This window comes from Hylobates moloch, unplaced genomic scaffold (assembly GCF_009828535.3).
Source record: "Hylobates moloch isolate HMO894 unplaced genomic scaffold, HMol_V3 SCAFFOLD_1, whole genome shotgun sequence".
NCBI lineage: Eukaryota > Metazoa > Chordata > Mammalia > Primates > Hylobatidae > Hylobates > Hylobates moloch.
In genome coordinates, this window is record NW_026652276.1 from 101,463,143 (window position 1) to 101,475,463 (window position 12,321).

Below are 12,321 nucleotides of genomic sequence, written 5' to 3' on the forward strand. Positions count from 1 at the left end.
ACATGGTGAAACCCCATCTCTACTAAAAATACAAGAAATTAGCCTGGTGTGGTGGCGCGTGCCTGTAATCCCAGCTACTCGGGTGGCTGAGGCAGGAGAATCTCTTGAACCGGGAAGGCAGAGCCTGCAGTGAGCTGAGATCCAGCCACTGCACTCCAGCCTGGGTGACAGGGCGGGACTTGTCCTCAGAAAAAAAAAAAAAAAAACACAAAACACAAAACAAAAACAGTAGCGACTACACCGAGAGAACAGACCTTGGTGTCTTTGTGCCCAGGACTGGGCACCTGACCCTGGTTTCCTGGGGGTGGGGAAGGCAGCATGCGTGTTCCCAGATAAACCCCACTCCGGCTGTCTCAATCCCCTCCTTACCCCCAAGCATGGCCAGGAGTGAGCGGAGTTGGCCCGAGAGGGCCTGGGACCTATTATGTCCCCTCAGAGAGATTGCCCCTTTCCCTGGACCTCCTCTGTAAGACTGTGGCCCCCAATCTGTCCCCCAGGGGACGGTGAGCAGGTGGTGAGGTGAGCAAAGAGGGCATGGCTGGAAGGTCCCCCAAGCCTCCTGCCCTCTGGCCTCCTCACCGAGGTCTCCTGTGTCCGGCCCTTGTAGCGCACTTGAACGAAGGGGTCAGATGCGCCATTGCGGTCTTTTGGGGCCAGATCCCTGGTGGGGGTGGAGGAAAATTGGATCATTGACTTGTCCCTGCGTCCCCCCTCCCCCACTTGTCACCACCATTATGTAACCACAGCGGGCCAAAAGGCCTGGGCACATTCCGTCCCTGGCAAGCTGATTCTGGACAGTGCGCCTCTGCCCTTTCTGGGCCCTGCTCCCATAGCCATCTCCCCAGGGTCGCCCATGTGGCCAAGAATCCCCCAAGGTGGAGGCCATGGGTCCTTCCCACCAGGCAGCTGCAGGCCAGTGGCTGCACCTTGCTCCGGGGGTGGCAGGGGGGCAGTGTGAGTGCTGCCAGGGAACCGCTGGGGCAATGTTCCCGGCCCTCCGTTCCCACGGCTGCCCTGAGCTTCAGTTTCCCCATCAGGAAAATGGAAAAGTGAATCGCTACTGGGCTCAGGTTTAGGGAGAGAGTGTGCTTCTGGAAGGTCTGCCCCAGTAATGTCTCCCTACTTGGTGGAGGGGTGAGATGCAGCCCTGATGGGCAGCCCTGCCCTTTCTCCATAGATGGGTCTTTACACAGCCCTAGTCTAGTCATGGTACCCCCAGCTTTTTTTTTTTTTTTTTTTTTTTTTTGAGGGAGTCTCACTTTGTCGCCCAGGCCGGAGTGCAATGGCGCAATCTTGGCTCACTGCAACCTCCACCTCCCAGGTTCAAGTAATTCTCCTGCCTCAGCCTCCTGAGTAGCTGGGATTACAGGTGTCTGCCACCACGCCCAGCTAATTTTTGTATTTTTAGTAGAGATGGGATTTCACCAGGTTGGCCAGGCTGCCCTCGAACTCCTGACCTCAGGTGATCCACCCGCCTCGGCCTCCCAAAGTGCTGGGATTACAGGCGTGAGCCACCGCGCCCGGCCCTTTTTTTCTTTTCTTTTTTTTTTAAACAGGGTATTGCTCTGTTGCTCAGGCTGGAGTATAGTGATGCAATCATAGCTCACTGCAGCCTCCACCTCCTGGGCTCAAGCAATCCTCCCACGTCAGCCTCCCAAGTAGCTGGCACTATTAAGTGTGCCCCATCACACCTGGCTAATTTTTAAATTTTTTTGTAGAGACAGGGTCTTGCTGTTGCCCAGGCTGGTCTCGAAATCCTGGCCTCAAGAGATCCTCCTGCCTCTGCTTCCCAAAGCACTGGGATTACCAGAGTGAGCCACCGCACCCTGCCAGTATCCCCTACTTAGAACTCTTTGTGGAAGAACACCAAAGTCCATTCATCTTTGAACCTGGGGAGGCAGAGGTTGCAGTGAGCTGAGAAAACACCACTGCACTCCAGCCTGGGTGACAGAGCCAGACTACCTCAAAAAAAAAAAAAAAAAAAAAAAAAAAAAAAAACAGCCCAGGCGCAGTGGCTCACGCCTGTAATCCCAGTAGTTTGGGAGGCCGAGGCAGGCAGATCAACTGAGGTCAGGAGTTTGAGACCAGCCTAGCCAACATGGTGAAGTCCCATCTCTACTAAAAATACAAAAAATTAGCCGGGCGTGGTGGTGCACACCTGTAATCCCAGCTACTAGGGAGGCTGAGGTAGGAGAATTGTTTGAACCCAGAAGGCGGAGGTTGCAGTGAACTGAGATTGGGCATCATCTGACCCACACCCCTCCTCTGCCCAAAGGAAGTCTTCCTCTTGGACAGGCTGACCCCTCAAGGGTGGGGGGAACACTGGCTCCATAGGGCTGCCTGGCTGGGGGCCACCCTCCTGCCCCACAGGCAGGGAGCAACTTGGGGAGGTGGGTTTGGAGCCGGAAGGGAAGGCACTTCTCACGGACAGAGTGTGACTCAGGCCCAGGCCCAGACGGGAGTGCAGCCTGCAGCTAAAAATACCCTGGGGGTTGGGGGGGTGGCCCTGTCACAGGTGACTCAGGCCCATGGAACCATCCAAACCACTGTCCCTCCTTGGGGGAACCCTCAATTTGCCCATCAGGAGATTTTCAGCAACTCTTTTCACTCCCCAACCCCACAAGGGACCCACTTACCCCCACACACACTCCCACCAGGCCAAGTTCACACTGGGGTTAAACATAGGGAAGCTGACCTTGCATTGGGGGACTGAGGCTGTGTGATCAGAGTTCAGGGTCCCCTCACCCATACCCCCTACTCCACTCCTCTGTGATGGCTCCGGTTCCTCCATGAGAACATTAGACTGTCCCTTAAGGGACATATCCCCTTGAGTGGAAATCACCCAAGAAGCATCTTCAAGTCCAGAAAACCTCCCCAGACCCTCTCTTTTACTTTTTCTTTTCTTTTTTTTTTTTTTTTTTGAGATGAAGTCTCGCTTGTCACCCAGGCTGGAGTGCAGTGGGGCCATCTCGGCTCACTGAAACCTCTGCCTCCCGGGTTCAAGACTCCTGCTTCAGCCTCCCAAGTAGCTGGGATTACAGGCGCCGCCAACATGCCCAGCTAATTGTTGTATTTTTAGTAGAGACAGGGTCTCACCATGTTGGTTAGGCTGTTCTTGAACTCCTGGCCTCAGGTGATCCACCTGCCTCGGCCTCCCAAAGTGCTGGGATTACAGGTGTGAGACACGGTGCCTGGCAAGACCCTCTCTTGACAGCAGGCTTTGATGGGAGGTGGCCAGCTCTGGGACCAAGAGGCAGAGGTGGGGCGAGGGGAGGCTCAGCTTCCTCATTGGGTTTCTCTAGTTGCAGGGGACCCACTGCCCGCCCCCAGGCCCCTGAGTCTCACCTGGCCTCCAGCACAGAGCAGCGTAGTCGGCAGGCCCGGGCCCCTGGCCGCACTTCCAGCCGCAGGTGGATCTCGCCCTGCACCTCCTCATCGGGGTCGACCTCTGTCAGGTGGGCCCACCCACTGAAACCTGTGGGGTCAGCTCAGCCAGGGACCTGTCCCTGAACCCCCACACCCTCCACCCTTAGTCCCACCAGGCACCTTGAGGCACCTCCATAATCTCCTGGGAATCCCCTAGGCACCCGTGAAGCAGGGGCTGGTATCCCCAATGACAGATGGGGAAACTGAGGCTCAGCAGGTGAACAAACAGCAGTTGGAAGAGCTGGGATTAGAATCTAAGTCAGTGACCTAGGGCCTGTGCCCTCACTATTGTGTCATTTTTGTTGTTGTTGTTTTTAGAGACAGGGTCTCACTCTGTGAGCCAGGTGTGGTGGCACGTGCCTGTAATCCCAGCTCCTCAGGAGGCTGAGGCAGGAGAATTGCTTGAACTCAGATCACGCCATTGCACTCCAGCCTGGACGACAGAGCAAGACCCCATCTCAAAAAAAAAAAAAAAAAAAAAAAAAGATGGAGTCTTGCTATGTTGCTCAGGCTGGTCTCAAACTCCTGACCTCAAGCAATCCTCCCACCTCAGCCTCCCAAGGTGCTGGGATTATAAGTGTGGGCCGCTGTACCCAGCCAGATTCCCCATCTTAAAACAGGAAGAGAGTGGCCCTCCCCTAGGGCTGCTGGGAGGAGGGTCTGAGGCCTGGATGGGGAAGCTACAAGGCACCCCGAGCAATAGCCTCACTGGTGCCACTAGACCCCAGAAACACTGGCTAAGGCTGCAGGTGGGAAAGGCCTTTGGCCTGGCAGGGGCCAAGAGGCCCCATGAGTCAGCAGAACCTGCCTCCGCCCTGCCCCCATCCCTGGCCCAGCCTCACAGACAGAAGCAGGTGTGTGCAGGGGGAGGCCAGTGAGTGGGACACAAAGGCTCTGATGGCAGAGCCCATAGCATCCAAGAACTGGTTTGAACCCTCAGAGAAGCCCAGAGAAGGCAAGAGCTGCCCAAGGTCACACACAGTGAGGCTGGCACACGGCTGACCCCTCAAAATCATGTCTGGGCAGAGCATGGTGGCTCACACCTGTAATCCTAGCACTGGGGGAGGCCAAGACGGGAGGATCCATTAAAGCCAGGAGTTCAAGACCAGCCTGGGCAACAGAGTGAGACCCCCACATTTTTTTTTTTTTTTTCGAGACAGAGTCTTGCTCTGTCACCCAAGCTGGAGTGCAATGGCACAATCTTGGCTCACTGCAACCTCCGCTCCCAGGTTCAAGAGATTTTCCTGTCTCAGCCTCCCTAGTAGCTGGGATTACAGGCAAGTGCCACCATGCCCAGGTAATTTCTGTATTTTTAGTAGAGACAGGGTTTCACCATGTTGACGAGGCTGGTCTTGAACTCCTAATCTCAACTGAATTGCCACTGGGATTACAGGTGTGAGCCACCATGCACGGCCTCCATCTCTGTTTTTCTTTTGGAGATGGAGTCTTGCTCTGTCATCCAGGTTGGAGTGCAATGGCATGATCTTGACTCACTGCAACCTCTGCCTCCTGGATTCAAGCGATTCTCCTACCTCAGCCTCCTGAGTAGCTGGGATTACAGGCGCCCACCACCACGTCCAGCTAATTTTTTGTATTTTTAGTAGAGACAGGGTTTTGCCATGTTGGCCAGGCTGGTCTGGAACTCCTGACCTCAGGTGATCCACCTGCCTCGGCCTCCCAAAGTGCTGGGATTACAGGTGTAAGCCACTGCACCCGGCCTCTATTTTATTTTTCGTTTTTATTTTTTATTCATTTATTTATTTATTTTTGAGGCGGAGTCTCGCTCCGTTGCCCAGGCTGGAGTGCAGTGGCGCGATCTCGGCTCACTGCAAGCTCTGCCTCCTGGGTTTGTGCCATTCTTCTTCCTCAGCCTCCCCAGTAGCTGGGACTACAGGCGCCTGCCACCATGCCCGGCTAACTGTTTTGTATTTTTAGTAGAGACGGGGTTTCACCGTGTTAGCCAGGATGGTCTCGATCTTCTGACCTTGTGATCCACCGTCTCGGCCTCCCAAAGTGCTGGGATTACAGGCGTGAGCCACCGCACCCGGCCTTTTTTTTTTAACTATATAAAAATTGCAAAAACAATAACACAAAACAATGTCTGCATCCCGGAAATAATTCAAAGGGATCTCCAGCCTGGACTGGCTCTAGGCCAACCCTTCAGACTTAGGACACAGTGGTACTAGGGCCCAGGTGGAGGCAACCCCATGGGTTACAGAAGGAGCCGGCCCTATTTGGAGAAGGAGTCCCTATGCTGCAGCAATGGAGTGTAAGGAGGCCCCTTCTTCTGCCAGCAGAGGCCTCAGATTCCACCTGTAGCAGTCCCTCTTCACCCTAGGGAAGAGGCAGTAACAACCATTCTTGGGGACATGCTGCAGAGCAGAGGCCAGGAGTACAGAACATGGCCCTGGCTTCTGGGGAGAGTAGAAATGGCTTTCCCTGAGCAGGAGAACAGATGGAGCCTAGAGAGGAGGTCTCCGAGTGGGAGGGAGGCCAGGGACTGGGCAGACCAGTGCGGGAGGGAAAGGGAGAACTTACCCTTAGGGTGAGAGGCTAGGGTGTCCCTTGTAAGGCAGACCTTTCCGATAACGTCGTCCCGGCTAGAGGAGGGAGATGGAGCCAGAGCTGGGCAGGGCTTCAGTATCTGCCCTCTGGGACCTCCCACCAAGTTTAGGGCCCCCCCGGGGGGGAGCAGGGTGGTGGACACCACTGTCATTTCCAGAGTAACCCAACAGAGCTGGACCTGTGGCCCTTCTGTAGGCTGTGGGTTCTGGACCCTTTAGGGGGATGTGATAGGTTTCTCGCATGCCCACACATGCCAAGCTCACGCTTTCTGGGTACCCATCTCACAGCTCACACCTGCACACACACGTGTAGTCCATGCACACTTGTGCCCGCATGCCTGCACACACACATGTGTGATGTGGCACATGCACCATGGAGCCACACATGTGCACACCCACATGCTCAAGCCTTTCGCCCTCCCAGGCCCCTAGGCTCTGCCTCCCTCCAGGCTGCAAAGAGGATGCCAAAAAGGACCCAGGAGTCCTGGTGGTTAAATGGGCCAGGGAGCGATCAGATAGTCAGGTCTGGGTCCCAGCTGGAGAGGGGGGCACTCACCTGAGGGCATCCTCATCCATGACGTAGAAAGCCACAGCGTGGAAGGTGGGCGGCAGGTGCACTTGGTACTCCTCACCCCAGAAGGGGCACAGGGTCTTCCACACGGTGGCTGTCCTGCAGGAGAGAACCCTCAGCACGTGCCCAGGCCACTCCCAGGCCCCGGGCTGGGACCTTCCTTGTATCTCCCCCTACCCCTATAACAACTGGCTCTGCCACTGATGTGTTTTCCCTGTGCCAGACCCTACTGTCCACCACCAATCGCTACCCCCTGACCTTCCTCTCTGCCCTGGATGGGGCACAGGGCTGCCTCTCTCTGGCTGTTATTTATTTTATTTTATTTTTTTGAGACGGAGTCTCACCCTGTCGCCCAGGCTAGAGTGCAGTGGCGTCATCTCGGCTCACTGCAACCTCTGCCTCCCAGGTTCAAGCAATTCTCCCTGCCTCAGCTTCCTGAGTAGCTGGGATTACAGATGCCTGCCACCACGCCCAGCTAATTTTGTCATTTTAGTAGAGACAGGGTTTCACCCTGTTGGCCAGGCTGCTCTCGAACTCCTGACCTCAGGTGATCTGCCCGCCTTGGCCTTCCAAAGTGCTGGGGTGACAGGCGTGAGCCACCGTGCCCAGCCTCTCCAGCTGTTTTACATTTGGGGAAACAGATCACAGTTGGCAGGCGTTGGCCTCAGGTCACAGGATAGCTGCCTCAGGGCGACTGCTGAGCCTGGCCTCCCATCCTCACCCAGCTCTGGTCATCCCCCTGTGGATCAAAGCCTTCAACTCATGGGACTCAGCGGCCTAGCGGGTGGGGAGACACTGAAGCCCCCAAGGACCCGGATGAAAGTTCAGGGGACCACCTCATGCCAACCACTTCTCAGACAGGTCGTCTGTTTCCCTTCTGTATCAAGAGCATCAGAGCCATCACACCCCTCTCCCTCTTGCTGTCTGTGGTTTGCAGACCCTCGAGAAAGGCTGGGAGCCTGCTTGCAGGTGGGGAAGGACTGAGAGTCTGGTGGCCTTGGCTACGAGTAGGCCACAGGCACTCAGGTGGGCAGAACAGCAGGGCAGCTCTGGCCATGAACTTGGAAGCAGGAGCCTGGGTGAAGGAAGGGAGAGGACAGCAAAGACCCTGCCCAGAGATCATGGGGACCACGGAGGAAGGGACATCTGGAGGAAGTGACTTTTCAGGGTGCAGGCTGGGGGTGCCCAGCCTCGAGGGATAATCACTATGGGACTCTCAGGGGACAGGACCCAAGTTAGAGCCAGGACCAGGGAGGGGAAGGGAGCTCAGGCTCTGGGGCCGCCAGACTTGGGCTCCAGTGTGGCTCTGCCACTTTTACTAGGCACGTGACCTTGGGCAGGGTAGTTAGTCTCCCTGAGCCTCAGTTGCCTTGTCTGTAAATGGGGTCTAATGATATCGTATCTCGCTAATTGCAAGAACTAAAAGGGCTGGAAAAGGGCTGGCTCCACAAATGAGAGTTGTTGTTACAAATCGTCAGCATCTGTCTCTCCCGGAGGCAAATGATGAACAGAGTCCGGTGAGAGAACCTTGGCCAGGAAGGTCTTTCTCATCTCCTAGCTGGGGTGTCAGGGCGAGGTGGGGAATCCCAGGCAGGGGACCAGGTGCTCCAAGCCCCCTCCCATCTCCGTACAAAATTCACAACAAAATTCACACCCCTTTGCGGGGAGAGTGCGGGCCGATGAGGGGCTGAGCGCCCCTCGGTCCTGGGGGTGGGGGCGGTACCTGATGATGGGCTCATTGTCCACCTTCACGATGCAGTAGGGGTCGCTGCTGCCGGTGCTGCAAGACAAATAGGCAGGGGCGGGGCTGGAGGGCGGGGTCGGGGCGGGGCTGGAGGGCGGGGTCGGGGCGGGGCCTCGCGGCACGCTCCTCCCTCTTCCGGCCCCTCGGGAGGATTGCGGGGAAGAGAGCGGAGGCTGAGTCTCCGCGTACTGGTTTGGAGACCGCAGGCTCCTCCGGCCAAACACAGGTTCCCGCCCTCAGCCCGGGAGCGGATGGTGAGGGAAGGGCAGGAACCCGCACCAGGCTCCCCTTTCGCGGGCAAGGGTGGGAGTAGATGGAGGGAGAGTTGTGGGGGAGGGAGAAGGAGGGGGAAGAGACAGGGATGGGTAGAGAGAGAAAGGAGAAGAAAGGAGGGGGAAGGAGGAAGGGGAGAGACTGGGAGAGGGACAGAGGGAGGGGCAGAGAGGGAGGGGACGGACAGGGAGGTGAGAGAGAGGGAAGAGGAGACAGAGGGAGGGGGTTAAGAGGGAAGGGGAGACTGAGTGAGGGGGTGAGAGGGAGGGGGAGAGAGGGAGGAGAGTAAGAGGCAGGGGGAGACTGAGTGAGGGGGAGAGAGGGAAGGGGAGAGAGGGAGGAGAGTAAGAGGGAGGGGGAGACTGAGTGAGGGGGAGAGAGGGAGGAGAGTAAGAGGGAGGGAGTAAAGTTGGAGGGGGAGACTGAGGGAGGGGGTGAGAGGGAGGGGTAGAGAGGGAGAGGGGAGAGACAGGGAGGAGAGGAAGAGGGACAGAGGGAGGGTACTGGAAACCTCCTGTTCCTCCCGCAGGGGATAGAACGTTCCTCCTTTCTATGCCCTCCTACCCCATCCCTGCCTCCCCCCAAAACAGCTCCAAGCAACAGCCCCAGGCAATCTCCTGGGACCCCTACTCTCCACACCAAAGTGGAGCCCCTTACTTTCCCTGTAGCTTTTGCTCCTGCTCCCCCCAACACCGACACTGCTGTCCCTCCTGCCCAGTCGGCCTTCAGCCCTGCCAGAGCCCTCCCTTGCCCCAGGGTGGAACGGGGAGGAAGGCCTCCCTGGACTCACACTGCCTGCCCACTTCATCCAGCCTGGTAGTGATCAGCTGCCTCCCATCTGCTCTGAGCTACCTGGGAGGGGGGGGGTAGCATGCCTGTGTCCCCAGGGCCCCCACAGGGCTTGGCAGAAGACAGGCGGCCCATGAGTGTTTGCCGAATGAACAGACGAATGAATGAACTGATGAGTGAATGAATGAATAAATGTAACAGCTATCTGGGGAAAGAGGATGGGGGAAGGCAAACCCGTGCTCATTTCCAAGGGTCTCAGGTGTTGGGGGGCTCCTGTGGCTGGGAGAGGCCTGCAGCCAGGCCTAAGGCTGGTACTGGGTAAAAGTGGGGGAGTGAGGGCTGTCTCTAGAGCTGTTCCTCCACTGAGTGTCCATAAAAAGGAAGTGTGTTTCTATGGTGGAGGGTGGGGAATTCCAAGCTCTGCTTCCCTTCTCAAAAGGGGTTCTTCCGGCAGAGGAACACACTTGAGGCCAACAGCTCCAGAAGCTCCTGGAAACAGACAGGAAATGTCTGCTAAGGCTCAGTTTTCCTACCTGTAAAGTGGGAAGTGTAACCCCGGCTCACAAGGGAGCTTCCCTGGGTCGTGAGATGATAGAGAAGGTCTTGGAGGTGCTCAGTAAATGTTAGCACTGCCTGCACCTCTGACTGTAACCTCCCCCTGCCATCATTTGAGAGCCCCCTCCTCCTGGCTGGGCGTGGTGGCTCACACTTGTAATCCCAGCACTTTGGGGGAGGCCGAGGTGGGCAGATCACTTGAGGCCAGGAGTTCCAGACCAGCCTGGCTAACACGGTGAAACCCCATCTCTACGAAAAATACAAAAATTAGCCGAATGTGGTGGTGTGCACCTGTAATCCCAGCTACTGGGGAGGCTGAGGCAGGAGAATCCCTTGAACCCCAGAGGAGGAGGTTGCAGTGAGCCAAGATCACACCACTGCACTCCAGCCTGGGCAACAGAGCAAGACTCTGTCTCAAAAAATAAATAAAATCAAATAAAGAGCCCCCTCCTCCAGGGAGCCCATCAACCCAAAGCCAGGGGACTCCAGGTGCTAAGCAATCAGGCCTCTGGACACCCCAGGTGCTGGGCTGGGCTGCAGAATCCAGGAGCCTTACAAGGAGCTCAGAGGAGGCAGGGAGAGGTCAGTACTGGCTGAGGCAACAGGGGACCTCCCTGGGCTGTCCCCCACTACTGGGCTGCTACTGCTTCCAAAGGCCTGGAAGCAGGACCCGAATCTTGGTGTGCAAGGACTGTGAAGAGCTGGGTGGCTGGATCAGAGGTGGGGCAAGAGGACGGTATTGAGAGCAGGCCGAGGCCAGATTTAAGGACCTGGGCCCAACCGTGGTCCCCAGTGGGCTGCTGGGACCCACGCCCTGCACAGTTCCTTCTTCGCTAGTGTTAAGGCCCCTAGGCTGCCCACCTCTCTCATTTCTCCTTTCCTGAACCAGTTGCCACTGGCCCTGTCTGGCTACTTCCGGGGCCTCTATATTTAGGGCCTTGGCAGTTTCTAGGCTGTGGAAGGAGGAGGATCAGGGAAAACCCCGAAATAGCCTTGGGCCAGTCCCCAAGGCCACTTGGTGTGGGAGGCAGTGGGTCACTGGTCATCGTGAGACTTGGCTCATGCCTAGGTACGCGGGGATGGGAGACAGTGGGAAGAGGCAGGGCAGGAACAGGCAGGCTCTGAAAGCTAGCAGTGATGGGGAATGCAGCTGTGCTCTGTGCCCTTTAGAGGAATAAAAACCCATGAGTAGAAGTGGCAGGAAGGCAGCTGGCAGCTGTGTGAGGACAGCTTCCTCCTTGGAACTGTCTCAGTCAAGATGAGCCACTATGAGAAGTGGTGAGCTCCCCGTCCTCATAAGTATGCAAGCCCTGGCTGGAGGAGATGCTACTCAGAAGATAGGCAGGGTGATGGTGAGGCACAGTGAAACTCCAGTACTCAGTGAGGGCCTCCCATGATCTCCAAACCCCTGCCCGACTCTGCAGCCAAATGCTTTGCATAGGATTTCCGAGGCTCAGTCTCACTGAGCCCAGCTGCAAGCTTGCAGCCGTGGGGAGGCTAGGATTCTCAGCCTGTCGGCAGCAGACAAAGGCCATCTGAATCCTGACTTCTCTACCTACCCTCTTGGCAAATGGCTTTCACTTCCTGAGCCTCTGCAGTTTCCCAGTGTGCAAACTGAGGATGTCTATCTTATAAAGCTAAGAAGAGGTTTAAGTGGGAGAAGTCCTCAACACCTCTTATTCTCCTCTACTATGGACCCAGTGCCAGGATGAATGAGTCACAGTCCCTGCCCTTACAGTCAGCTGGGACAGGCACCACTTGACGGAGGAACTGCCACACCAGGGGCTTCCTCCTGCCAGCCAGAGTGCTGGGAGGCGAGTCCAGGAGTCAGGAACTCTGCCCAAGGGCACCAGGGAATGCCCTGGAGAGGAGAAGTTTGAGAGGAGTCCTGAAGGTTGAATAGGAGTTTTCTGGAGGACTGAAGTGGAGTGCTTGAAGGCAGAAGTTCCCACACATGGGCAAAGGCAGAGATGTGAAGGGTAGTAGCCCAAATGTAAGGAACTGTTTATGGGATGGTTTAAGAGACAGCTGACAGGTCAGAGCTGTGTATGCAAGCCACAGGGGAAGACGGTTGCAAAGGAGACGTGAGTAGGGCAGGCAGGGGGGCAGGGTGAGGAGCGAGATCCCAAGGCACCCCTCCACTGTAGATGGAACCCCTTTGCCCAGAGGCAAAGCACTGGGCAGGGAACCAGGCACTGGGCTCCCAGGTGGGCATACTCCAAGAGCTTCGCTGCCCTGGGCTGGAGAGAGCCTGAGCCAGGCACTAGGGCCAGCTGCTGTGGGGATGAGAAGGGAGGCGACAGACGGAGGGGCTGCTCCTCCCAGCCGCCACCAGCCAGAAGAGGCCCAGATGACCTAGTTCCTAGTGCCAGTGGTGGCAGGGGGTGAAGGGTGCTTAA

The 12,321-nt window shown here is 56.8% G+C and overlaps 1 protein-coding gene across 4 annotated transcripts in view; it reads right to left on the reverse strand.

Moving 5' to 3' along the window:
• The window catches only part of RASA4B (RAS p21 protein activator 4B), a 32,366-nt gene that overhangs the window by 18,473 nt on the left and 1,572 nt on the right, over positions 1-12,321 (reverse strand). For 3 of the 4 annotated variants that reach the window (XR_009214760.1, XM_032756175.2, XM_032756193.2), the window contains exons 2-6: positions 8,285-8,341; positions 6,547-6,660; positions 5,965-6,026; positions 3,346-3,475; positions 580-661 (exon numbers count right to left, since the gene is read on the reverse strand). Coding sequence is in view for 3 of the 4 variants with exons in the window: in XM_032756175.2 (XP_032612066.1) it covers positions 580-661; positions 3,346-3,475; positions 5,965-6,026; positions 6,547-6,660; positions 8,285-8,341 (445 nt within the window). In the remaining variant the exon portion in view is untranslated. Of the gene's footprint in view, positions 1-579; positions 662-3,345; positions 3,476-5,964; positions 6,027-6,546; positions 6,661-8,284; positions 8,342-8,494; positions 8,645-12,321 lie in introns of those variants that run through there. The other variant, XM_058443741.1, reaches the window with a different exon arrangement.